The sequence below is a fragment of the Nannospalax galili genome, unplaced genomic scaffold, assembly GCF_000622305.1.
Source record: "Nannospalax galili isolate Female #2095 unplaced genomic scaffold, S.galili_v1.0 scaffold218, whole genome shotgun sequence".
Taxonomy (NCBI): Eukaryota; Metazoa; Chordata; class Mammalia; order Rodentia; family Spalacidae; genus Nannospalax; species Nannospalax galili.
Window position 1 is genome coordinate 1,921,119 of NW_008343207.1, and position 26,539 is coordinate 1,947,657.

General features: G+C 40.6%; 1 protein-coding gene, 1 non-coding gene and 2 pseudogenes across 4 annotated transcripts in view; 3 read left to right on the top strand and 1 right to left on the bottom strand.

The window, feature by feature from the left end:
- Mphosph9 (M-phase phosphoprotein 9) overlaps window positions 1-26,539 on the top strand; it is a 90,939-nt gene that overhangs the window by 49,122 nt on the left and 15,278 nt on the right. For all 3 annotated transcript variants that reach the window (XM_029566538.1, XM_029566540.1, XM_029566539.1), the window contains 5 exons: window positions 3,655-3,870; window positions 10,899-10,946; window positions 11,826-11,890; window positions 15,498-15,599; window positions 24,564-24,698. In XM_029566538.1, the coding sequence (XP_029422398.1) occupies window positions 3,655-3,870; window positions 10,899-10,946; window positions 11,826-11,890; window positions 15,498-15,599; window positions 24,564-24,698 (566 nt within the window). The remainder of the gene's footprint in view (window positions 1-3,654; window positions 3,871-10,898; window positions 10,947-11,825; window positions 11,891-15,497; window positions 15,600-24,563; window positions 24,699-26,539) is intronic.
- On the top strand, window positions 1,087-1,707 carry LOC108491143 (annotated as a pseudogene).
- On the bottom strand, window positions 6,382-6,484 carry LOC115071401. The gene has a single exon (XR_003850488.1). It is a non-coding gene; the product is annotated as a U6 spliceosomal RNA (small nuclear RNA).
- LOC115071404 lies at window positions 12,925-13,018 on the top strand (annotated as a pseudogene).

A 26,539-nucleotide genomic window follows, 5' to 3' on the forward strand; every position in this document is an offset into this window, starting at 1 on the left:
TTATTTTGATATATCACAGTGAAAGATTTATCGTCCTCTTTTTTTTTTTTTTTTTTTTTTTTTTTTTAAAAAAAAAAAAAAAAAAAAAAAAAGATGGAGAGTAATAGTGTAGGACTCCTGACTTGGACCTCTGGCCTTCACATGCAAATGGATAGGCAAGTACCCCCCGCCCACCACCACATACCACACCCCTCACACTCCCCCTCCGCCCCTAGCACACCCCCACTGGAATTCCACATCCCTTAGTTGTCACCCACCAAACCTTCCTAGATCCTGGCAATGATGAGTGCTTTCTGCCTGTATGGATTTTTCTCTTCTGGACATTGCTATAAATGAATTGTAGACTCTGTGACTGTTTGTCTGTGCCCTATTCCTAAGGCTGTTTCCAAGGTTTATCCATTTTGTAACATTTATCAGTACTTCATTCCTTTTTAGTTTTGTTTTGAGAGACCAAGTTTTGTTACATAGCCCAAGCTGTCTTTGAATTCTCTATATCGTCCAAGGTGGCTTTGAATTCAAGATCTTCCTGCCTCTGTGTCCCAGGTGCTGGGATTAGAGGCATGTACCACCTTACTCTGTTTACTTCATGCCTTTTTATGGCTGGTTAATATTCCATTGCATTATCTTGTTTATCCATTTATCAAGTGATGGATGCTTAAGTTGTTTGCACCTTTGACTTTATGTCAAATGTTAATGATATTCCAATTTTCAACACAAAGCACATCTCTCACATCAAAGGGAATTCTAAGAGTTTATTCTTGAGCCAAATGTGAGTGACCATGGCCTAGAAACATGGATTCAGGCTGCCCTCAAAGACAGGTTCCACTATGGAAATGTTTGCATGATTTTATTAGTTACAGAGCAAAGAAAGTCATAAATTGAGGCATTTACCAAATACATTGATGGAAACCACAGGTAAACAGGTTATAGCAAGGTAGGGAAAACGCTGTTGTGGATTTCAGATGCTATCTGATGACATTCTTAGCTTTTGCATTGGAGGAAGCTAGTGATCTGCCAAGGCTACATTTTAAAAGTTTTGATAATCACCTTTCTGCCAGAGTAGCCATCTTCCAGTGACTCACCAAAATGACAAACACAAAGGGAAAGAAGAGAGGCACCTGCTATATGTTCTTTGGCCTTTTAGAGAACATGGACTAAAGCCAGACATGGTGGCACACGCCTTTAATCCCAGCATTTGGGAGGCAGAGGCACGTGGATCTCTGTGAGTTCGAGGCCAGCCTGGTCTACATAGTGAGTTCCAGGACAGCTGGGGCTACAAGGAATTGTTCCTTTGGCCACATATATGTGAATCTGCAAGAAGGGTGATATTGTAGACATTAAGGCAGTGGGTACTGTTCACAAAGGAATGCCCCATAAATGTTACCATGGCAAAACTGGGAGAGTCTACAGTGTCACTCAGCATGCTGTTGGCATTATTGTAAGCAAGTTAAGGGCAAGATTCTCTCTAAGAGAATTAATGTGTGTATTGAGCATATTAAGCACTCTAAGAGCTGGGACAGCTTCCTAAAATTCGTGAAGGAAAATGACTAGAAAAAAAAGGAAGCCAAAGAGAAAGGAACCTGGGTTCTGTTGAAGCACCAGCCTACCCCACCTAGAGAAGTACACTTTGTGAGAACTAACTTAAAGGAGCTTGAGCTGCTGGAGCCCAAGCTGTTAGAGCCCATTCCCCATGAGTTCATGGCTTAATGTACAAGAAAAATAAAAGACCTGGATTTAAAAAAAAAAGTTTTAATAATCATAAAGTTGCTAGGTCAAACAAGGTGGGTGAGCAATGAGTGACCTTCAAATGGACTGAAAATAGCCCAAGATAATTTGACTCTGGATCTGTAACATTCTCACTTTCCACATTTAGCTTTGTAGAATTTTCAACCTCAGTTTATACAATGAGTGTTTGTAAGTGAAGTGGTTTTTTTGTTTTTATTTTTCCCTTTCCCCTTTTTTTAGTGCTGGAGATTAAATGCTAATCCAAGGTTTTAGGCATTCAAGCTTGGCAGGCATACACTCTACCACTGACAGAGCTGTGGTCCCAGCTCTATGTGCAGGACTTTATGTGCATACATAAAGTGTGTGTGTGTGTGTGTGTGTGTGTGTGTGTGTGTATGTAGTTGTTGTTTGTTTTGTTCTTGTTTTTTGAGACAGGGTCTTACAATGTAGCCCTAACTGTCCTGGGACTCACTATGTAGACCAGGCTAGTCTCAGTCTTTCAGAGATCCCCCTACTTTGGCCTCATAAGCACTGGGATTAAAGGCATGTGCTACACCATACCTACCTGGGCACATATATTTTAATTTTCCTGGATATATAACAGAGAGTGTATAAACTTGTATATTACCTTTTCTCTTTATGCATTAACAACTTTAATTCTTTTATATGTTACCTTACGAGCAAAATTTTGATAGAAAATACCTGTTTTGTTCTACATATTGTCCCTGTCTTTAATGCTTTTTCTTCCTTGTACTGGGGGTGGAATCCAGGTTCTCTTTAGAGAGGCTAACACTTTATTACTGAGCCACACCATCAGCATGTTGATGCTTTGTTTTAGTTATCTTTGTCTCTTCCTAACCTTTAGTAAACTCTATGATATTAGAGATTATTATGTCTTGTTAATTAAAAAAATTGTTTTGAAATTGGGTCTTGCTGTAGTGCCCAGAGTGATTGTTATAATTTTATTTCTGTTACTGTGATAAAAGACTGACCAAAAGCAACTTAAGGGAGGAAGAGATTTATTTTGGCTTACAGGTTATAGTCCATCACTGAAGGAAGTCAGTACAGAAATTCAAGTAGGAACTTGAAGCAGAAATCATAGAGGAATGCTGCTTGCTGGTTCACTTACAAGAATAGCCCAGTAAGCTTTGCCCATAGCATTCAATGACTTTTCAGCGGAAAGGTCCAAACATTTCCAGGTTCCTCTCACAAAAACAATCCAAAGCACATGGTCAGGTCTATCATAGTAACACTCCATTCCTGGTTCCAATTTCTGTTCTGGTTTCCTTCCTGTTGCCGTGATAAAACACTCTGGCAAAAAGCAACTTAGGGGAGGAAAGAAGTTTATTTCAGTTTACAGGCTATAGTCTGTCATGAGAGAAGTCAGGGTAGGAACTCAAGCAGGAAGTTGAAGCAGAAATCATGGAGGAACTCTGCTTGCTTGCTCACTTGCAGACCTGTGCTTAGGCAACTATCTTATACAGTCCAGGACCACCTGCATAGGGAATGGTTCTGCCCACAATGGGCTGAGCCCTCTTACATCAGTTAAGAAGACGGTCTTCCACAGACATCCCCATAGGCCAGTCTGACCTGGGCTCCCTCAATTGAGACTCTTCTCAGGGGACTCTAGACAGTGTCAAGTTGACAGTTAAAGGTAACTAGAACAATAGTCTTAGCTCATAGTCTCAAGCAGTCCTCCCACTTGAGCCTTCCAAGTACATAAAGACAACAGGTATATGGCATTATGCCCAACTTTAATCTTAGATTTGGGGCATCCTATTGCCCACCTGTTAGATATTCTAGAAATAATTGTTGAATGAATATTTACACGTGAGAAGCATTTTTTTGTTATTAAGATCCATAATTTATTATCTAATATTGAGACATCTTTTTTACTTAAAATGATTTATCTTTGTGTTTACTTTATAGAATGATTTGAGAGAACGATTCAGTGCAGCCAGCAGTGCCTCCAGACTTTTGCAGGAACAAATCAAGGAAATGAGAATGAGCAATAAAGAAAAAGATAATACTATCATTCGACTAAAATCTCAACTGCAAGATTTGGAAGAAGCATTTGAAAATGCATACAAACTCTCAGATGATAAAGAAGCTAGACTGAAACAAGAAAATAAAATGTTTCAAGATGTAAGTAACAAAAACCAAGATCTTAAGTAAATGGTGGTATCCTACTTACTTTCTGTTGCTGTGGTAAAATACCCTGACAAAAGCTTAAATTTAAGGGGCTAGAGAGATGACCTAGCAGTTAAGAGCACTGGCTGCTCTTGCAGAAGACCTGACTTTGGTTCTCAGCACCCACATGGCAGCTAACAACCACCCATAACTCCACTTCTGGGGGAATCCAGTGCTGTCATCTGGCCTCTATAGGCCTCAGGCATGCATATGGTGCACATATATACAAGCAGACACACACACACATAAAATAAACCTTTTTTGTTGTTGTTGTTGTTGTCTTTTTGAGACGGGGTCTCCAGCTGTCCTGGAACTCACTATGTAGACCAGGCTGGCCTTGAACTCACAGAGAGGACTTAAGGCTGCTGGGACTAAAGGTGTGCACCACCACGCCCAGCTAAAAATAAGTCTTTTTAAAAACAGTAACAAGGGAGAAAGGGTTTACTTTGGTTTACAGTTCCAAAGGGATAGTGTCCATCATGGTGGAGAAGATGTGGCAGCAGGCAGGGAAGGCATGGTGGCTGGAGCAGGAGGCTGACTGGTCACATTGCATCCACACAGAGAATGTACAGGAAGCACAGCCAGGCTATAAAACCTCAAGGCCTGCCCCTAGTGATTCATTTCTTGCAGTATTTCACATTCAAACTATAGCTGGTCAAAAGTAACTTATTTAGCTATTGTACTCTTTGAAGCTGCAATGACTTTTGTTTTGTTTTTTGTTTTATGTTTTTTGAGAGACAGGGTCTTAAGTAGCCTCAGCTGATTGGAACTCACTTGCCTCTGCCTCCTGAGTGCTGGAATTAAAGGCGTGTGCTGCCGTGCCTGACTGCATTGACTTTTTCTAGGTACATTTTGGTCTGAGGTAATTGCTGTGGCTCCAGGAACCCTCCTGGTGGAAGCAATCACTCTCAACTTACAACAGAAAGTCAAGAGCTTTAGAAGGATGATTGTACTCCCACACTTTGCTGTCGCTAGCAGGTCACTTTTTTTTGTTTTGATAATTTCATTTTTAGATTGTTTTTACTACTGGTATCCATTTAACAGTTTACACAATTGTTAAAAATTTTCATCAAAGATTAAAAGTGAATTTTCATAAAGTTGACTAAATCAATTGCATTATTTAATTTACTCTGTTTATGAATGTGTTCTTGTTTTCCCATGCAATTTTGTGTCATTTTTGCATTGTTTTATCTTTTTTTTTTAAAATATTTTATTTATTATTTTTATTTTATGTGTATGCGTATATTGTCTGCATGTAGGTAAGTGCACCTATGCCATGCAGTGCTCACAGAAGACAGAAGAGGCTGTCACATCCCCTGGAACTGGAGTTACAGACAGTTGTTAGCTGCCATGTGGGTGCTGGGATTCGAACCCGGGTCTTCTGCAAGAACAGTCAGTGTTCTTAACCTCTGAGCCATCTCTCCAGCCCCAGTTTTATCTTTTTAAATTAAAATTTATTTTGTATACATGTAGGGGGCGGGCACCTATGGTCCATGACATACATGTGGAGGTCAGTAGACAACTTGAGAGAGTCATTTCTCTACTTCTACCTTGTGAATCCCAGGGATCTCAAACTCAGCTTGTTAGGCTTGACAACTTTTACACACTGATCCATTTTCCTGGTCCCCAGGCTCAACAGGTCAACTTTATTTTTAGACAAGATCTTGCAGCCCTAGCTAGTTTGGAACTTGACCAGACTGGCCTTATCTCACAGAGATTTGCCTGCTGTCGCTGCCTCCTATGTACTGGGATTATAGGTGTGCACCACCACGCTTAGTTGCATGTCAGTTTTTGAGCTTTCATAATGTCTATGTTTTTCAGGGCAAAATGCTATAAGCCAGATTTAAAGCAGGTCTTTTTGGAGAAAGGGTCTTGCTGTGTAGCTCTTGACCTCATGATCCTTGTCTTAGTTTGCTTTCTATTATTGTGATAAATACCATGACCATAGGCATCTTGGGGCAGAAATGGTTATTTGGCTTACATGTCCCAGTCACATCATCAAGGTAAGCCAGGCCAGGAACTCAAGGCAGGAACTGAAGCAGAAGCCATGGAGGAACACTGCTTACTGCCTTATTTCCCCTGGTCTGCTCAGCTATCTTTCTTATATAAGCTAGGCCCTCCTGTCCACAGGCTGGGCCCTCCTACATCAATTAGCAATCAAGAAAATGACTCAGACATGGCCACAGGCCTATTTGATGGAGGAAATTCCTCAGTTGAGGTTCCCTTTTCCCAGTTATCTCTAGTTTGTGTCAAATTGGCAAAAGCTAACCAGCAAAATACTTCTGCCTCAGTCTCTTGAGTGCTGAGGTTATAGATGTTACTCATGTCTGGCTTTTTTTTTTTTTTTTCCTCTCCCTGGTGATGGGGGAGGAATCTAGGACCTTGTATATACTATGGAAGCACTCTGCCAACTGAGTTGTATACTCAACTTTTTTTTTTTTTTGACAATTTGAGCAGAAGTTTAGCAAGAATATGGAACGCTTCACAAATTTGTCATCCTTGTGCAGGGGCCATGCTAATCATCTCTGTATCGTTCCAATTTTAGTATATATGCTGTCGAAGTGAGCATTATCCTCAACTTTTTTAGAGCCAGTTTGAATATATTTTTTTAACTTTAGTGTGTGTATACCCATGCATGAATATGATATACACATGTACCACCACATGCTTATGGAGTTTAAAGGACAACTTGTAGGAAGTTGGTTCTTTTCTTCCACTGTGGGTTCTAAGGATTGAACTCAGGTCATCAGGTTTGCACAGCAAGTTCTTCTACACTCTGAGCCATTTTGCCCACCCAGGTTTGAATTTTCTGTATTGACTTAATTTCACTTAAAATTAGGATTCATACACTGATACATTTTTAAAAATATTTATTCATTCATTGTGTGTGTGTGTGTGTGTGTTGCCATGGCTCATGTGTAGAGGTCAGAGGACAACTTTTTTGGGGTTGGTTCCCTCCTGCTACCACGTGGGTCCTTCGAATTGAGTTCAGGTTGTCAGGCTTGGCAACAAGTGACCTTTCTTGCTGAGCCATCTTGCTGGTTCCCTAAGGCAGGTAGGTTGTCCTGTTCTTTTCTTTTCTTTGGTTTTCTTTTCTCTTCTTTTCTTTCTTTCTTTCTTTCTTTCTTTCTTTCTTTCTTTCTCTCTCTCTCTCTTTCTTTCTTTCAGCTTATTTTTATTTTATGTGTATGAGTATTTTCCCTGTATACATATAAGTGCACCCCTGTTGTGCAGTACCCACAGAGATCAGAAGAGGGCATCGAATCCCCTGGACCTGGAGTTAGAGACAGAATTATTTAAGTAATTACTTAAGTAATTCTGGGTGCTTTAGCTAGCTGCCGTAATCGGTTTGGTCACTGTCTCTGACCTCTGCCTTCTAGCAATGCTGTTGTATAGGATGGTGTTGCTATGGTTACTTGGTATTTGCCACCTGTTTTTACTCTCCTTCTGGAGACTTTGAGCATCTTACATAATCTGAAATGATGCAGTTTGGTGCTTTCTTCATTATTTTGCAGGGTACCCAAGAGACTATTCACTGGGGGAATTTGCTAGTTTTTTTTTTTTTTTTTCTTATTCTTTGGAATTCCTATTAGATGTTGGATTTCAGACTGAACCTTTAATTTTAAAACATTTTTCTATTATTTTAGCTTGGCATTTTGCTCTGTTTTTTTTTTTCTTTTTCTTTTCATTTCTCTTCCTTTCTTTCTCTTTGAGACATTATATACCTCTGGCTGGCCTAGAAGTCCCTATGTAGGCTGACCTTGAACTTACAGAGATCTGCCTGCCTCTGCCTTCTGAGTGCTATAATTAAAGGCCTGTGACACTGCTGCTTTGCTTTTTAAAAAAATTTATTATTTTTATTTTATATGTATGGATGTTATGCTTGCATGTATGTAAGTGCACCTGTGTCATGCAGTGCTCACAGAGGCCAGAAGAGGGCGTTGGATCCTCTGGAACTGGAGTTACGGATGGTTTTTAGTTGCCATGTGGGTGCTGGGAATTGAACTCAGGTCCTCTTCAAGAGCAGCCAGTGTTCTTAACTTCTGAGCCATCTGTCCAGCCCCTTCTTTCCTTTTCCTTTTTATTTTTGTTTTTTTACTTTTTGGATTTTTTTTTGAGACAAGGTCTCCCTGTAGCCCCAACTGGCCTGAATCTTGCTATGTAGACCAGGCTGGCCTTGAACTCACAGAGATCCACCTGTCTCTGCCTCTGCCTCCCGAGTGCTGGGATTAAAGGCGTGTGCCACCATACCCAGCTTGCTTTGCTTTTTTTAAAAATATTTTATTTATTATTTTTAATTTAGGTGTATGTGTGTATTGCCTGCATGTAAGTGCACCTGTGTTGTACAATGCCTGTGGAAGACAGAAGAGGACGTCAGATCCTCTATAACTGGAGTTATGGACAGTTGTTAGCTGTCATGTGGGTGCTGGGATTTGAACCAGGGTCTTCTGCAAGAACAGTCAGTGTTCTTAACCACTGAGCCATTTCTCCAGTCCCTTGCTTTGCTTTTTAAGAGGCTTGTGTTGTGTTTTTTTTGTTTTGTTTGTTTTGTTTATTTGACGCAGGGTCTCCCTGTAACCCCAACTGGCTCGGAACTCGTTATGTAGACCAGGCTGGCCTGGAACTCACAAAGATTTGCCTACCTCTCTACTTTGCTTTTTAAAAGAGCTTTCTTCAACTTTCTTTTTTAATTTTTTGTTTAAAGTTTTATTTTTTATTTTTCCCGCTTATTTTTTACTGTGTTTTGAATATATTTTTGTTTCATAGATATATCTTTTATCTCATTAGAGATGCCATCTTTTTTTTTTTGGCACCAAAATAACTATTTTCATCCTTTGTTTGTGGGATTGTAGGATTTTTTTATTTTCTTATTTCTACTTCTTTAAATGGTTCACATTTCTGAAAGTAAATATTTATAATCTTTTAATCAGAAAAGTTTAGTTGTTTTTTTTAAAAAACCCTCTGAAGGCTGTGGCTCTGCTGACATCCTTGGTCCCTATTCTAATAATTTCACATAGCCATCATTTTAATTTTAATTTTTTTATTTTTAATTTTTGGTCTTTTTTTTGAGACATGTTCTCCTGTAACCCCAGCTGGCCTGGAACTCACTATGTAGACCAGGCTGGCCTTGAACTCAACAGAGATCCACCTGCATCTGCCTCCCAAGTGCTGGGATTAAAGGGGTGAGCCACCACACCCGGCTTCATTTTTAAAATTTACTTTTATTTCCAGCACTGCCCTCTATTTCTTCCATTTCCTTCTTACTTTTTATTATTTTAATGTTAGAGCTTTGTTTTTGGTCTTTTCGAGACAGGGTTTCCCTGTAACCCCAGCTGGCCTGGAATTCACTATGTAGACCAGGCTGGCCTCGAACAGAGATCTACCTACCTCCCCAGTGCTGGGACTAAACTCATGCCACCACGCCCAGCTCTTAGACCTTTTTTTATATGGCAGGGCTCATTATCAAGACTGATCTGTTGAAAACTAATTAGAAGGTAGCTTTGCTGGGAACTAAGAGCAGCATGCTCTTGTTCTCTTAATCCCTAAGCCATCTCTCAGAACCACCAGCTTCAGGGGATCGATGGTCTCTTTTGGCCTTGGTGGACACCTGCATGGTGTGGCATGCAAACAGACAGACACATGGGTACACATAAATTTTTAAAAAAAGAGAGAGTTGCTTTGTAGCCTTTGGAGGCTGACTGAATGGTGGACAGCTTTGTAGGGCATGGATGTTTCATTGTGGGGATGAGGGTTGCAGTACGATCTTGATTTCTGTACATCTTTTGTCTTGGGCAAGTCGGTCTTAATGACTTACCTGGCAGTTACCTGTCTGGAAGTTACCTGGCTAGGCTTGGACCCTGGTGCCCAGGATCCAAGAGTGGGGAGGGGAAAATAGGAAGCTCCAGACAGGAACTTTACCCTAAGCCCTCTATTTTCCACATGATATATTTTATCCTTGCTTCCAGTCAAGCCTAGTATCCCTAAATCTGAACTGGTTTAGCCAGTCACCTAGCTGCATGGGATGTGGCAGGGCCTAGAACTCCCCTGCCCTTTTAGACTTGTTTCTGTTATTTTAAAAAATATTTTATTATTTTTAAAATTTTATGTGTATGACTGTATTGCCTGCATGTTGGTAATTGAACCTGTGCCACGCAGTGTCTGAGGGGGTCAGCAGAGGGTGTCAGATGCCCTGGAACTGGAGTTAAGGATGGTTGTTAGCTGCCATGTGGGTGCAAGGAACTGAACCCAGGTCCTCTGCAAGAGTAGCCTGCTGGGCCATCTCTCCAGCCTCATGTTTCTGTTTTTTTTTGTTTTTTTGGGTTTTTTTTTTTTTTTAAGCATTTCCATACTTTCTGTCATAGCAATGTATTCCATCCTCATCTTGAGCTTTTACAAGGCCTCAAATTTGCTGTCTTCCTGACTCATACTCCTGAATGCTGGGATTACAGGGCTACACCACTATTTCCATGCATATGTATTTTAAAATAAGATAATGTTAGACTTTTGACATTGTACTTTAGAGAAGAAATGTAGGGGAATATAATATTCTAACAATTTTTTAAAAATAGTAAAATTAATTTTATCTTTTTTGGGGGGGGTCTTTTTGAGACAGGGTCCCCCTGTAGCCCCAGCTGCCCTGGAACTTGGAACTCACTCTGTAGACCAGGCTGGCCTTGAAATCACAGGGATCCACCTCCCTCTGCCTCTGGAGTGCTGGGATTAAAGGCGTGTGCCACCACACCTGGCCTTAATTTTAGCTTTACATTCAGGGCATATATTGATATTATTTTATTTGGCTTTTGAAATAACTTCAGACTTAAAAAGCTTCCAAAAATATTTCTTTTTCAAAAATCACCCATTCTGTATTGCCCTTTCTTTAATGACATTGGTATTTTTCAAGAATCCTGTTGTTCTAGCAACTGTCCCTTCATTGGTGTTACACTGTCTAATTTTGTGATACAGTTGTTTGTTTTTCTTTGTAGCTCTTAGGAGAGTATGAATCCCTTGGAAAAGAGCATGGACGAGTAAAGGTAAAGGTGATGGCTTCTGTTCTGGTTTCATGTAAGGACAAAAGGACTGGCCTGGGAGTTAAAAGGTGTGGGCCTTCCTCTTTCTTCCCCTTCCTCCATCCTATAGCTATTTAAACTAGACTATGCATCTATCCGTTCTGTCTTGATATCTTTATTTTCAAATATTTACCCTACTTAACTCATAGATTTGTTAGATTCTTTAAATTTAACCAATATTATTGAATGGCTATTGCATTTAATATGAGTTGAGATGAAATTGTATAGAAGAATTGTGTACTGTATAGATTCAAATAATTAATGCTTTGTGAGTATAAAGTTTTAATTTTCAAAGCATTAGTTTCTTTGTAGAGTTGTAAGAATTTATCCATTGTGTCTGAGTTACTAACTAAACCTCTGCTTAGAGACTATAGTGAAATCCCACAGCAGAGGGTCTAACAATTCTGTTGTATTAAGTGGAAGATTATGGATTTTTACAGGTAGTGAAAAGTCCTGTGTAGCTGTAGCTGAGACTCTGTGGGTTCATGAATAAATCACAATGTCTGAAATGTCATTGAAGGTCTTTGTTGTACCATTCTACCAAGCTTTCAGTCAAGTTTGTGGCTAAAATCTATCTATCCTATGTGGGATTGCTTCTAGTTAAGCAAACACTAGGCCGTATCTATTACACAGAGTTACTGGTATAGGCTTGTGCCTATGCTGTCTTTGCTCTCCCTTGAATTCCTGTATAGATTCTAAGGTTGATGCCACACTTGCTGAGTGTTGGTATAATTTACAGCTAGCTGATTTACCTCACATTATTTTTGTATTTTGCATTTTAAAGTAAAAGATACATCTAAATGCTTATTTTCAGTTATGTAAATTTTCCTCCCCTCCCCATAGGATACACTGAATACAGCTGAGAACAAATTGCTTGATGCACACACTCAGATTTCTGAGTTGAAAAGGTAAAATGTCTTATTAATAAGGCATGCCTCTAATTATTCTTTTGTGTTTGGTATTGAGAGTGAGGAAAAGAAATCCTTTCTTGAAGACTTTCAGGAAGTTTAAGAGCTAGTCTTACCCCAATCTTCTGACATGGAAATACATTAGATTTTAGCCAAGGAAATTTTTTTTTACATTTCAAAAAAAAGACTTATATTTTTATTTTATGTGTATGAGTGTTTTACCTGCACATTATGTAAGTGTACCTGTGTCATGTAATGTCTGAAGAGGTCAGAAAAGGGCATTGGATCCCCTGGAATTGGAGTCATGGATGGTTCTTAACCACCATGCTGGCCTCATCTCACAGAGCTCCACCTGCCACTGTCTCTGCCTCCTGCATGCTAGGATTAAAGGCAAGTGCTACCATGCCTAGCCACTGAATTGTTTTTGTGCTTCAGAAGAAAATGGAATTCTTACCAAGTTTGTGATTACCTACTTCCTTTTTTTTTGTATTTTTATTTTACTTTACACATATGAGTGTTTTGCCTGCATATATATATGTGTACCATGTGCATGCAGTGTCTGAAGAGGCCAGAGGAAGGCATCAGATCCTCTGGAACTGGAGTTAAGTATGGTTGTTAGCCACTATGTTTGGTGCTGTGAACCAAACCCCAATTATCTGCAAGAGCAACCAGTGCTCTTAACTGGTAAGCCATCTCTCCAGCCCCACCCATTTTCTTAAAGACTTGGTTTGGAGACTGTATTAATGATCTGATTTGCTTACCTAGATAGCATTAGTCATAAATGGGTTCATATTACAATTAGAAATATCTAAATTTGGGGCTAGAGAGAAGGCTCTCTGCAGTTAGGAGCACTGGCTGCTTTTATAGAGGACCTGGGTTTGGTTCCTACCACCATGCTGGGCAGCTCACAGCTGCTTATAACTTCAGCTCCAGAGAATCTGACTTCTTTTTCTGGTCTCTGAGGGCACTTATACTAACATGCACATATCCACACACAGACACACATGTGCATGTAATTAAAAATAAAATCTTATGTGCTCACTTCGGCAGCACATATACTAAACTTGGAACAATACAGAGAAGATTAGCATGGCCCCTGGGCAAATTTGTGAAGACTTCCATATTTTTCTATTACTTATTCCTTGGGAATAAAATTCTAATAAATAGCCGGGCATGGTGGCGCACGCCTTTAATCCCAGCACTCAGGAGGCAGAGGCAGGCGGATATCTGTGAGTTCAAGGCCAGCCTGGTCTACATAGTGAGTTCCAGGACAGCTGGGGCTATAGGGAGACCCTGTCTCAAAAAGACCAAAAAAAAAAAAGTTCTAATAAATATAATATTTCACTTTTGAAAAAATAAATCTTTGGGGCTAGAGAGATGGCTCAGCGGTTAAGAGCACAGACTGCTCTTGCAGAGGACACGGGTTCGATTCCCAGCACCCACATGGCGGCTACGAACCGTCCTTAACTCCAGTTCCAGGGGAATCCGAAGCCCTCTTCTGAGGCATTGCACAACACGGGTGCACTCACATATATGCAGGCAATACACTCATATACATAAAATAAAAATAATAAATAAAAAAAATCTTTAAAAAAGGAAGTATTTAAATTGGCCTTCAAGTGTATATTTTATATTTGTATTTGGATGAAATATTTAGAAATTTACTGCAGTCTGAGGGATTTATACAGAGAATAGAAGAGTGCCTTAATTTCTCATCTGCCAGATTCATTCATTCTTTATCACATTGGAGGATGCACCAGCCTTGTTAAAGCTGTTCTTCCTCAAACCTGGTGGCAATTGCTTTCATCCTCTGAGCCATCTTGATGTCCCCTATACACAGAGTTTAAAAGAAAAGAAATAGGGGTAGATGAGATGGCTCAGCAAGTAGAGGCACTTGTGTACAAGCCTGATGACTTGGTTTGATCCCCAGATTCCACAAGGTAGCAGGAGAGAACCAATACCTAGAGTTATTCTCTGGCTTCCACATACCCATAGTGGCATGCACGTGCTTGGGGACACACACACACATACACACACACACACACACACACACAAATTGTCCTTAAAAAAGAGAGGAGGCCAGGCTAGGTTGGAAACCATTGGCCAGAGTACTTATTGGTTGCTGAGAAACTTTAAGAGGCTTTTGTTCCGAACATGACAAAAATGAGATGGACTGCTGATTGTCTCTAGGCTGAGAGTTCTTTGGGATAGTTTTGCTTTTACCTCCTTTAAAAATTAGGAAGGCAGCCAGGTGTGGTGGCACAATCGTTTAATCCTATCACTTGGGAGTCAGAGGTAGGTGGATCTCTGTGAGACGGAGGCCAGCCTGGTGTATATAGTAAGTCCCAGGCCAGCTGGGGCTACAGGGAGACCCTGTTACAAAAAACAAAAAACAAAACAAAATGCCTGTGATGGGGGAATGGAGGGAAGACTCAGAAGTTAAGAAAGCTTGCTGTTCTTCCAGAGGACCTGAGTTCGATTGCCAGTACCTACATGGTGGTTAACAACCATCCATAACTCCAGTTCCAGGGGATCCGACACCCTCTTCTGGCCTCTTCAGGGCATTGCATGCATGTGGTATACTTATATACATGCAAGCAAAACATAAAAATAATAAAATATGCACATAAAAATCATAAAATACATTATTTTTTTTTTTAATTAGGAAGGCTTTGCTTTTTGTTGTTTGTTTTTGGAGACAGGGTCTCTCAATATGTGGCCCTCCCTGGCAGACCTAAAACTATGTAGACCAAGTTGTCTTCAATCTCAAAGAGATTCACCTGTGTCTTCTTCCCAAGTTCTGGTTTAAACTAAAGACCTGCACTACCATGCCCAGCAGGTAGTTATTTTAATAGCTCTGTTTTTGAAAGTTAAGTTTGCTGCTTCTTTTGTGAAACTTTTACCTATTTTTTTTTATTTTAAAAAATATTTTATTTATTTTATGTGTATGTTTATATTGCCTGCATGTAGGTAAGTGCACCCATGTTGTGCAATGCACGCGGAAGACAGAAGAGGCTGTCGGATCCCCTGGAACTGGAGTTACGGACAGTTGTTAGCTGCCATGTGGGTACTGGGATTCAAACCTGGGTCCTCTGCAAGAACAGCCAGTTCTCTTAACTGCTAAGCCATCTCTCCAGCCCCAATTTTTACCTATTATACTTTGCATGCACAAATGCACATACATTGTAGGGTCTTCCTGTAGCCCCATCTGTCCTGGAACTCATTGTGTAGACCAGGCTGGCCTTGAACTCACAGAGATCCTCCTGCCTCTGCCTCCTAATGTTGGATTAAAAGCGTGTGCCACCACACCCGGCCTTAGATAGTATTTTTAAATTTATATCTTGTATGCTTGATAGTTGTCCACTTGTTCCTCTTTTTCTTTATAGCATATGAAATGGTATTTTGTAGAGTCTAATATATTTGTTTTTCTGTTTATTTTCCCAGATTTTTTTTAGCTTTTCAAAGTTTAATAGTGGCATTTTACTATGAAAAGGCTTCTAGACACTAAAGTCTCTCACTGGTTTTCTAAGGCAAGACAGTTAAAGAACTTGTAGCTAAGCTGTCTTTTAAGTTTGTTGCTTCATTTACCTTCTTGCTTCTGAATTAGGACGATCTCAAAACTCGAAGTTCAAGTGAAGCAAGTAGAGCATGAAAATATGTTGAGTCTTCATCACAATGCTAATGCTCCTGTGAGGCCTTCCCAAGCCAAGTAAGTTATTTCATTTAATGTCTGAATGGCTACTAGAGGTAGGCTCACACCTTTATTAAAAGAGGTCATCTTGGGGCTGGAGAGATGGCTCAGTAGTTTAACGCACTGGCTGCTCTTGCAGAGGATTCAGGTTTAATTCCAAGCACCCACATGGCAGCTAACAACTGTCCGTAACTCCAGTTCCAGGGGAGTCTGACACTCTCTCTGACCTCCATGGGTATTGCATGACATGGGTGCACTTACATACATGCAGGTACTACACTCACACAGAAAATTGGGGGTAAATATCCCTGTAGATCTTGGATGTGTGTTAAAATAGTAATTACTGGATATTATTGGTATTCTTACAAAGAAGCATTTGCCAGGCTGAAGGAATAGCAGAGTCAAGTTGGGGATAAGGAAATTTGACATGTATTCTGTTTTTGATTCTGCCCATCTGTGTGACCATAAGCAGATCACTTTATTTTTTTTAACTTCCTTTTTTCTTTTAAGTATATGAGATGATTCTATTCCTGCATCTCTTCAAGTGCTTCTTATATTTTCCTACTTGCTAAGATTTGGCTTTCTGGGGCTGAAGAGATGACTCAGTGGTTAAGAGCACTGGCTGTTCTTGCAGAGGACCCCGGGTTCACTTCCCAGCACCCACATGGTGGCTAACAACTGTTCAAACTCTAGTTCCTAGGAACCTGATGCCATCTTCTGATCTCTGTGGGCATTCACATGGCACACTTAACATGCATGCATACATATATACATACATACATACATACATACATACATACATACAAGCAAAACACACATATAAAATAAAAATAAATAAATAAATAAATAAAGATTTGGCTTACCATGCTAGGGTCTTTTTATGGGCTTTGTCCAGTTTTTAACTTGGTGAAAATCCTCTTGCTGGAGTGAATACCATTTAGCCTTTCTCACTGTCCCTGTTCAATGTGGATGACATTCTTTCTTGTGAACTGAGCTACTTTGCCTATCTGCTGACCTTTCTATTGCCCTCACACAACCTGAACTCTGTCATTCTTTCAGATGGGCATGGATTGAACATTGTACTTCTGTCTTAGCTCTTTAGAAAGAGAAACAAAATCTTCCCCTGAATCCACAGGCATTGGGTCCATAAAAGGTGTTGAAATGCCTTTTATGGGTCTTGCTTCAGTCATAAGTCACAAAGGGATTGAACATCATTTTGATGATTGCCTCTCCAGCTGTGGCTGCAAAAGGACTGGGGCTCCATTTTATTATCTGTAAAAACAAGGACACTGGGATAGAGAATATTTTTAAAGTTTTTTTTTCACTAAAATCCTAGACTTTTTATTATTTTGTTAATGCAAAGACGTTTGAGGATGAATCTGTTTTAAACTGTGTTTTTCCTGTTTTAATTTTTCTTTTTTTAGTTAAGAATTAACTTTGCTATAATCTTAGAATATTATCTTTTTGTCATTGTTGTTTGTTTGTTTTTGAGACAGTCGTACTTTGTAGACCTGGTTGGCCCTGTATTCACTTTGTAGCTTATAGTTGTTGGCCACAAGCTTACAGAAATCCAGCTGGGTCTTCTGCAAGAACAACCAGTGTTCTTAACCCCTGAGCCATCTCTCCAGCCCCGAATCTTAATTTTTCTAAGCCACACTTAACTGTATTAGACATTTTTACTCCATAATTAAAACACGATTGCTTTTTAAAAAAATAGTTATTGGTCATTTGTGTTTCCTTTTTTGAAACTGTTTATTCAATTCATTAGCCCTCTTACCCCTACCTTTTTTCTTTTTCTTCTGGTGTTCTAGGTCAGATTTTCATCATGTAGTGTTGATACTTGAGGCTAATTCCTGTGCTGTTGATGTTCTGTTCAGAAAGTTTTTGCTTACCTCAATGTCTTGAAGGGTGTTCCCTATGTTTTTGTCTAGAAGTTTCAGTGTTTCAGGTTTTAAGTTAAGATCTTTGATCCATTTCAAATTGATTTTTGTACAGGTGAAAGATATGAATGAATATCCAGTTTTGCCAGCACCATTTGTTGAATATACCTTTTTTCAATGTATGTTTTTACCTCCTATGTCAAGGGCGTAGCTTTGTCAGTTTATTTTCAGGCTCTCTGTTTTGTTCTGTTGGTCTACCTGTCTGTTTTTTATGCCAGCACCATACTGTCTTTATCACATGCTTAAAGATTATTTGAAGTATGTTTAAAATAATCATTATTTTGAAATGTGAAATTCCAGGAAATTCTTGGGAATACTGATTTATTGACCCTGGACCTCAAAGAATAACATTCCAGGACTTTGAAAACAGAAATTTACTATTTTCACTGTGTGCTATAATTCTAAAATACATTGTTTTGAAAAAATTAAACAAGCTGGGTGTGGTGGTGCACGCCTGTAGTCCCAGCACTTGGGAGGCAGAGGCAGGTGGATCTCTGTGAGTTCAAATGCCTGCCTGGTCTACATAGGTAGTTCCAGGCCAGCTGGGGCTGCAAGGAGACTCTGTCTCAAAAAAAAAAAAAAACCATAAAAAAAGAAAAAATTAAACAAACAATACCCTTTCAAAGGGCCTGGAGAGATGGCTCAGTGGTTAAGAGCACTGGCCACTCTTGCAGAGGACCTGGGTTCTGTTCCCCACATCACTGGCAGCTTACAATTCTCTGTTAACTCCAGTTTTGGGAATATGAGTCCTCTTCTGGCCTCCACAGGAACTGCATGCATATGATGCATTTACATGGCAGCCAAAACACTTATACACATAAAAATAAATAATCCATTTTTTTTTCTTGGTCTTTTTGAGACAGAGTCTCCCTGTAGCCCAGCTGTCCTAGAACTCACAGATCCACCTGCCTCTGCTGAGACTAAAGGCGTGCACCACCACACCTGGCTCAGAGGACAACTTTGTGAACACATTCAGTTCTCTTTTTCTACCTTTACATGAATTCCAGAGACAAAGCTCAGGTCACCCTGTTTCGATGTTGGGTAGAGGAATTGGCAAAGGAACCTGTGAGAGTGTTACTATGAAACTAAGAGAGAAACTGAGCAAATCAGGGTTATTGAGTGCTGTTAAGGGATCAGGTACGAGGAGGACTGAAAAGGGCTGTTAAAGTTACAAGCTGGAGGCTGCCGCCATAGAGAATGGTGTGATAGTAAGAGAAGTAGATGCCTGTTTGAAGGGTTCTGAAGAGTGACTAGAAACAATCTACCTGTCTAGCAGCTGGGAATCCATGTGCTGTGATGTACTTATTCAGGGCCTAACACAGGGTGGCAGAGTGTGAAATAGGGCAGGCTTGGCAGGCTGCAGTCTTCAGTCCAAAGCCAGCCTGCACCATCAGTTTTTGTAACATGTATGACTGAGGAATGGTTGCTACCTTTTAAAATGTTTGGGGAAGACTGAGGTGTGTGGTTCAGTCAGTAAAGCACTTGTCTTGCAAGTGTGAGGGTATGAATTCCATCCCCTGAAGCTACATAAAATGCCAGGTGTGAGCTGGGTATAGTGGGGCACGCCTTTAGTCCCAGCACTTGGGAGGCAGAGGCAGGTGGATCTTTGTGAGTTCAGCCTGGTCTACATAGTGAGTTCCAGGACAGCTGGTGCTATAGGGACACCCTGTCTCAAAAAAGAGACAAAAAAAAAAAAAAAAAAAAAAAAAAAAAAAAAAAAGAAAGAAAAAGAAATGCCAGGTGTGGTGGTACATGCTTGTAACCCCAGCACTGGGAAACTGCAGACAGGAGGATCCCTGGGGCTCACTGGCCAGTCAGTCTAGCCTAAATGGTGAACTCCAGGCCACTGAAAGACCCTTTCATAAGGAGGTAAATGGACTTCCTGAGGATGACACTTGAGGTTATTCTTTGGCATCCATGTGAATGCATACACATGAACAGTGACACACATATTCACACATATACATAAAAAAATTGCAGGACTAGAGAGATGGCTCAGCCATCATATAGCAGTCTACTCTTGCAGAGGACCTAATTTCAGTTCATAACACCCATGTCAGGCGGTTCACCACCTTTAACTCTAGTTCTAGGGGATCTGACACCCTCTTCTGACCTCCAAGGGCAGTTGCACTTGTGTACATATCCCTACATAAACATCCACACATATACATAATTGCTGTAGGGAGCATTGACTCAGTGATTAAGAGCACTGGCTGTTCTTGCCAACACCCACATGGTGGCTAACAACTGTCTCTAACTCCAGTTCCAAGGGATCCAATGCCGTCTTCTGGCCTCTGCAGGCATTGAATGACACAAGTATACTTGCATACATTCAGGCAAAACACTCATACACATAAAATAAAAATAAATGTAAGCTGGATATGGTGGCACATGCCTTTAATCCCAGCACTTGGGAGGCAGAGGCAGGCGGATCTCTGTGAGTTCAAGGCCAGCCTGGGCTACATAGTAAGTTCCAGGCCAGGTGGGGCTACAGGGAGACCCTGTCTCAAAAAGAAAAAAAAAAATCTAAAAAATTATATCTATCTATATGTATGTATAGTGTGTGTGTGTGTGTGTGTGTGTGTGTGTGTATACTGGTGTGTGAGTGTGAATCTACATAGTGAGTTCAGGTCAGCTGGGGCTACAGGGAGACCCTGTCTCAAAAAGACAAAAAAATAAAAATAAAAATTTGGAACAGAAGCGAGTTTATTAATTTACATATTGTTTGGATGCTCTTACATGACAATAACAAAATTGAGTAGTTGGCAGTAGAGACTGTCTGACTAAATTATTCTTTTGCCCTTTATAGAAAAAAACATTGTTGAGCGTGGTGGCACACACCTTTAATTCCAGGCAAAGGCAGGAAAATCTCTGTGAGTTTGAGGCCAACATGGTTTACATAGAGAGTTCCAAGCCAGCTAGGGCTACATAGTGAGACCCTGTTTTCCTCTATACCCTCAAAAAAAGAAAAAATATTGCTAACCCCTCGTTTAGATGGTCACCATGGATTAATTTTGAGAATATGATAGATAACAAGAACTAAGTGAGGAAGAAATAGAATACCTTCTTTTCAAAGTGCTGGTGATTGGGGCTGGAGAGATAGCTCAGCAGGTAAAGACCCTTCCTGTCAAGCCTGACAACCCCAGTTTGATCCTGGACTCACGTGGTGGAAGGAGAGAACCAACTCCTGCAGGTTGTCTTCTACAAGCACTCTGTGACATATGTGCACCTTCCACCAAGATAAATAAAGTAACAAAGTAATAAATTATTTATTATTTTTAATTTTTGTGTGTGTAAATATATTATCTGAATGTGTATAAGTGCACCCATGATGTGCAGTGCCAGTGGAGATCAGAAGAGGACTTCAAATTCCCCTGGAACTGGAGTTATGGATGGTTTGGGGTGGTGGGAATCCAACCTGGGTCCTCTGCAAAAGCAGCCAGTGCTCTTACCTGCTGAACCATCTCTCCAGCCCCAGTAATGAAGTAATTTTTTAAAAGAAAATTCACAAACATAAATTTATTTGGCAAATAGAGTTAGAGTCCTTACATGTCAGTGATCACTCCACAGTATAAAATCATATGAATTCTCTTAAATCTATATTAAGTCATGCTGACATTCTTTCCAGGTAAGTCATAACCATTTCTATTATAAATAATGTAATTTTAAAATACTTTATGTATATGAATGTACTACCTGCATGTATGTAAGTGTACCCATGTTGTATAATGCCTGAGGAGGTCAGAAGAGGGGTCAGATCCCCTGGAACTGGAGTTACAGGTGGTTATTAGCCACCAGATGGGTGCTGGGACTTGAACCGGGGCTTCTGCAAGAGCAGGCAGTGCTCTTAACCGCTGAGCTAGCTCTGTAGCCCATAATGTAATTTTAAAAACTAACTTAAATTTTTTAAAAAAGTGCTAGTGATGAGATCCAGAGTCTGGAAATGCTGGATAAGTGGTGTACAACTGAACTACATCTTCCTGAGCCCCAGATAGGAAACTGTTTCTATCAACTTCAGCATGTACAATAGTTCTATATATCTTTTGAAAGTTTAAAATCCTATGGGGGAATGCTGAGTATAAATTGAGTATACTTTGAACTTTTGATAGGGAACTATAATATTAAAGAGGCTCACTGATGCTATAGTTGTATTTGTAGTGAAAATGTAAAGGGTATGTAATGAAGAATGAAGATCTATAGTGCTGGATGGTCAGTGCATTGAGTACTGCCTGTGTGTATGGGCATGTTTGAATATTTTTTGTATTTAGTGTGTATGTGTGTACATGTGTGCATGTGCATGTGTGTTCATGGGCACGTTTGCCACAGTGCATGTGTGGAGGCCAGAGGACAACTTTAGGGAGTCTCATCTTCCCATCCACCATGTGGGTCCTAGGGATCATGCTCAGGTCTCAGGCTTGGTAGTAAGCACTTTTACCCACTGAGCTGTCTTATCAGCTCCTAATTTATGTTTTTCAAGAGAACAGGGAAAAACAGGATGAGAAACTTGGAATGCTAAAGAACTTTTCACAACTCAATAAAAAAAAGACATTTTTCTTCACAGAAAAATGGTAAAGGGATATGAAGCTTCACCAAAAAAAAACTTTAAATGGCTATGAAAAGATGCTCATTCTCCTAAATAATCAGGAAAGTGCTAATTAAAACAGTAGATACCGTTTCTACATGCAATCAGATAGGCAAAACAATTTCCAAAGTCTGGCAAAGAAATGAAGAAAGGATCTTATACCAATGACTGACTGGAAATGGACACAACTTGTCTAGAGAGTGATTTGATAGTTGCCAGAAAGACTGAAGGTGATAAGTACACCCAGAAGGTAACAGTTCTTTTTAAGATATTTACCTGGGTTAATTCTTACACATGTTAATTTTACCATTGTTGAAACAGCATCCACCACCATCACTATGGGTAAATGACTGACAGCTCTGCATGTGAGCGTGAATAAATCATGACCATAATGTTGAATAAAAAAGAAGGGTGTGTATTATGCCCTTATTTAACAAATACAACTATACATATGCATATAATTTTATGTCTTACAATTAAAACAAATATACCCAAGATCTTAGCATCTGTTAAAAACTGAGAGTAGATAGGTGGGTGCTTGTTGTAGTATTCGTCATAAATTTCTAAGAATGTTTGAAATATTTAAAGATTGAGGAAAAGGGAGCTGGAACATTGTTCAGTGGCAGAGTGCCTGTTTAGCAATGCATAAAACCCTGGATTCAGTTCCCAGCACATAAAAAAAAATTTTTTTTTGGTCTTTTTGAAACAGGGTCTCTCTGTAGCCCCAGCTGTCCTGGAACTCGCTGTGTAGACCAGGCTGGCCTTGAACTCACAGAGATCCGCCTGCCTCTGCCTCCCGAGTGATGGGTTATCCAGTGGGCCACCACACCTGGCCACCACACTCAGCTTTTTAAATTTTTTAAGAAAATGAGTGACTGGAAGTTCAAGTGAAAATGTAGAAAGAAATCTTCACAGTTTGACAGTGAAAGGAGCAGAGAGGGAGACAGGAGCTCTTCTCTTAGGGTTTTGCTTTCTCTGGAATTGGACCTGAGATTCCCTGACTGAAGGCTAGGATAAGGGATTGAAAGTGGAGAAGGTGCAAGTCAATTATTTACACAGTGGAGCTTACTGATTGTAGGAAGGTGGTGCTGTCAAGATGGGGTTGATGAGTGTGCAATTGGATGACTTGTCAAGCAAAGCTCAGCTGTGGGAGTGTGGGCAGGAAGTAGGGTCATTGTAACCAACCAGGCTTGGGGTTTTGCTGCAAGTCAGATGTGGTAGGAGGCAAGAGGGGAAGGAGTCAGGATCATGAGTGGTTATGGTGGCAACTGTGTGCTGCAGAACTAGCAAAGCTGGGACTAGTTGGTGAACAGAAAGGGACCAAGCGCTTGCCAGCTATTGGCTGGGGTGGAGCTAGGCCAAGAGGCTGGTGGTGTCCTTAGGGGCTGTGATCTCTGGTGATGACAAGAGTCTAGCTGCATCCCAGAGGTGGGTAACTGAGGAGAGATTCAAGTCACTGGATATAGAGGACAAGGATGGCTTCTGAAGTTGCCTCATGTGATGGCAACAGCAGGCATAAAATGAGATACATTCAAAGTCTAGTGAAGGGCAGAGGTTGATGTGATGGTGTGAACCTCAGATTAGCAGGGTTTTTATTACTGTCTTACATTTATTTATTTTTATTTTCTTTTTGAGACAGGGTCTCCCTGTAGCCTTAGCTGGCCTGGAACTCACTATGTAGACCAGGCTGGCCTTGAATTCACAGAGATCCATTTTCCTCTGCCTCCCCAGTAGTAGGATTAAAGGCGTGTGCCACCACACCCAGCTTGACCTCTTACATTATTTTGTGTGTGTTGTATGGGTGCAAACATACACATGCATGCACATATATGCCACAGTGTGAGTAAGGAGGTCAGAGGACAACTCGGAGGAATCAGTTCTCCCCTTCCACCATGTGGGTCCCCAAGTATCGGGTTTAGTAGCAAGTACCTTTACCTGTTGAACCATCTCAATGGCCATACAGAGTTTTTAGTCAAATATTGATGAAATGATAGTCTAGAACTGTGCTGCCTGCTACAGTTGTGCTGATAGCCACAGGTAACTGTAGAAATTGATTAAAATTGACAATTTTGAATGGGGTTTGAGTCTCTTTAGCCACTTCTCAGGTGTTTGGTAGTAGCATGTGATTTGTGACTGCTGTACTGGATAGTGCACAGTGTTTCTAGAAAATAAGGCAGCCTGCTTCATCTTACCCTGAGCTAGTGTGAAGAGAAGGGGACGGAGTATGCTAGGATATAGCTAGGAGACTGTGGAGAGCTGTGAATATTCAAAAGTTTAGTTGAATCTTAAACCCTTAAAATAGAATTTATTTATATAAAGAACAGATTGTTATATGTGGTTTTAAGTTACTGTGCAAATAAGTAAATACTATCTGGAAGCAGGTTGTTCTGACATAAAATGCAGTCTAAACTGAAGTGCAGATCTTATGATTCCTCAGGACATCTTGTCTTATCCCTTCAGTACACTAGCAACCTCAGATGTGAGCTGGCGGAAGTGGCTGATACCAGGCGCAGAGTATTCCATCTTTACTGGACAGCCTCTGGACATCAGGGATAGGACGATGGATAAGCAGCTGGAGGAAACCTGTGTTCGTGGGTAAGATAACTGAGGAGGGCCCATTGTGGAATGTTGTTTTCTTAAACATTGAGTTGTCCCTGTAGAGGGAATTCTTGAAAAGTTTGGCCGTGAAAGGGAACAAAGAAGAAGACAGCAGTTCTTGTCTTGGGGTTTCTGCTTCTTGTTGTTTTTGGACCTGAGGTTCTTCTTTGGTTTCAAAGGCTGGGGTGAGGGGCTGGAGGACAGTTCAGAGGGTATATTACAGAAGCAATCTTGCCAGTTGTAGAAAGGAGGTGTCCACATCCACTCAAAATGGTGTTAATGAGGGGCTGGAGAGACGGCTCAGTGGTTAAGAACACTGTTCTTGCAGAAGACCCAGGTTCAAATCCCAGCACCCACATGGCAGCTAACAACTGTCTATAACTCCAGTTCTAGGGGATCTGACAGCCTCTTCTGGCCTCTGCAGGCATCGCATGACACGGGTGCATTTACCTACATGCAGGCAATACATGCACACACATAAAATAAAAATAATAAATAAAATATTTTTTAAAAAATGGTGTTAATGAGTGGACATAGGTGATTTTTTTCAGCCAAGTTCAGCTGTGGGGATGTGGACAGGATAACCTTGATCTTAACTCTAGATCCATTTTCCACCTCCCAAGTGCTGGGAATATAAGCATGCACCACCATGTCTAGCTCTTTAGCTCTTTAATACCTTAATTTTTAATTTTTATTTAATTTTTTGGTCTTTTTAAGACAAGGTCTCCCTGTAGCCCTAGCTGACCTATAACTCACTATATAGACCAGACTGGCCTCGAACTCACAGAGATCTGCCTGCCTCTGCCTCCTGAATGCTGGGACTAAAGGTATATGCCACCACACTCAGCCTAATACCTTAATTTTTAAGATGCTTTTCTTTTTTGCTTTTTTTGTCTTTCTGAGACAGGGTCTACTTGTAGCCCCAGCTGTCCTAGAACTCACTATGTATACCAGTCTGGCCTCAAACTCAAAGATCCACCTGCCTCTGCCTCCTAAGTGCTGGGATTAAAGGCATGCGTCACCACGCCCGGCTATTTTTTCTTTTTTCACTTGCACAGAAAGTAATTTTTTTTTTGGTCTTTTTGAGACAGGGTTTCCCTGTAGCCCCAGCTGGCCTGGAACTCACTATGTAGACCAGACTGGCCTTGAACTCACAGAGATCCGCCTGCCTCTGCCTCCCGAGCACTGGGACTAAAGGTATGTGCCACCATGCCTGGCATTTATTTTTATTTATTTATTTTTTTAAAATTTTATGTGTATGAATGTGTTGCCTGCATGTATATAAGTGCACCCATGTTGTACAATGCCTGTAGAGGTCAGAAGAGGGCACTAGACTCCCTGGACCTGGAGTTACACACTGTTAGTTGCCATGTGGATGCTGGGAACTGGACCTGGGTCCTCTGCAAGTATATTCAATGCTCTTAACCCCTGAACCATCTCTCCAGCCCCCAGAAAGCATTCTTATCCCCTAAGCCATCTCCTCAGCCATGAGAGGCTAATGCTTTTAGGATATTTTACTTCAATAGGCTCTGCAGTGCTTCCCCACCTATGCTCAGGGGCACAGTACAGGCTTACACTTAGGATAATCATATAATTCTCTCTTTGACTAACCTGAGCCCTCATGAGCAGGCTCAGCCATGTACTCTGGGTACTATACAAATGGAATATTTCTGTGATGCTAGGATGTTAGGATTAGGAAGCACAAGCTTAACACATGCAGGTTCAGTTTTAGTATTTGTTTTTTGTTTTGTTTTGTGGGTTTTTTTTGTTTGTTTGTTTTTTTTGGTCTTTTTGAGACAGGATCTCTCTGTAGCCCCAGCTGGCCTGGAACTCACTGT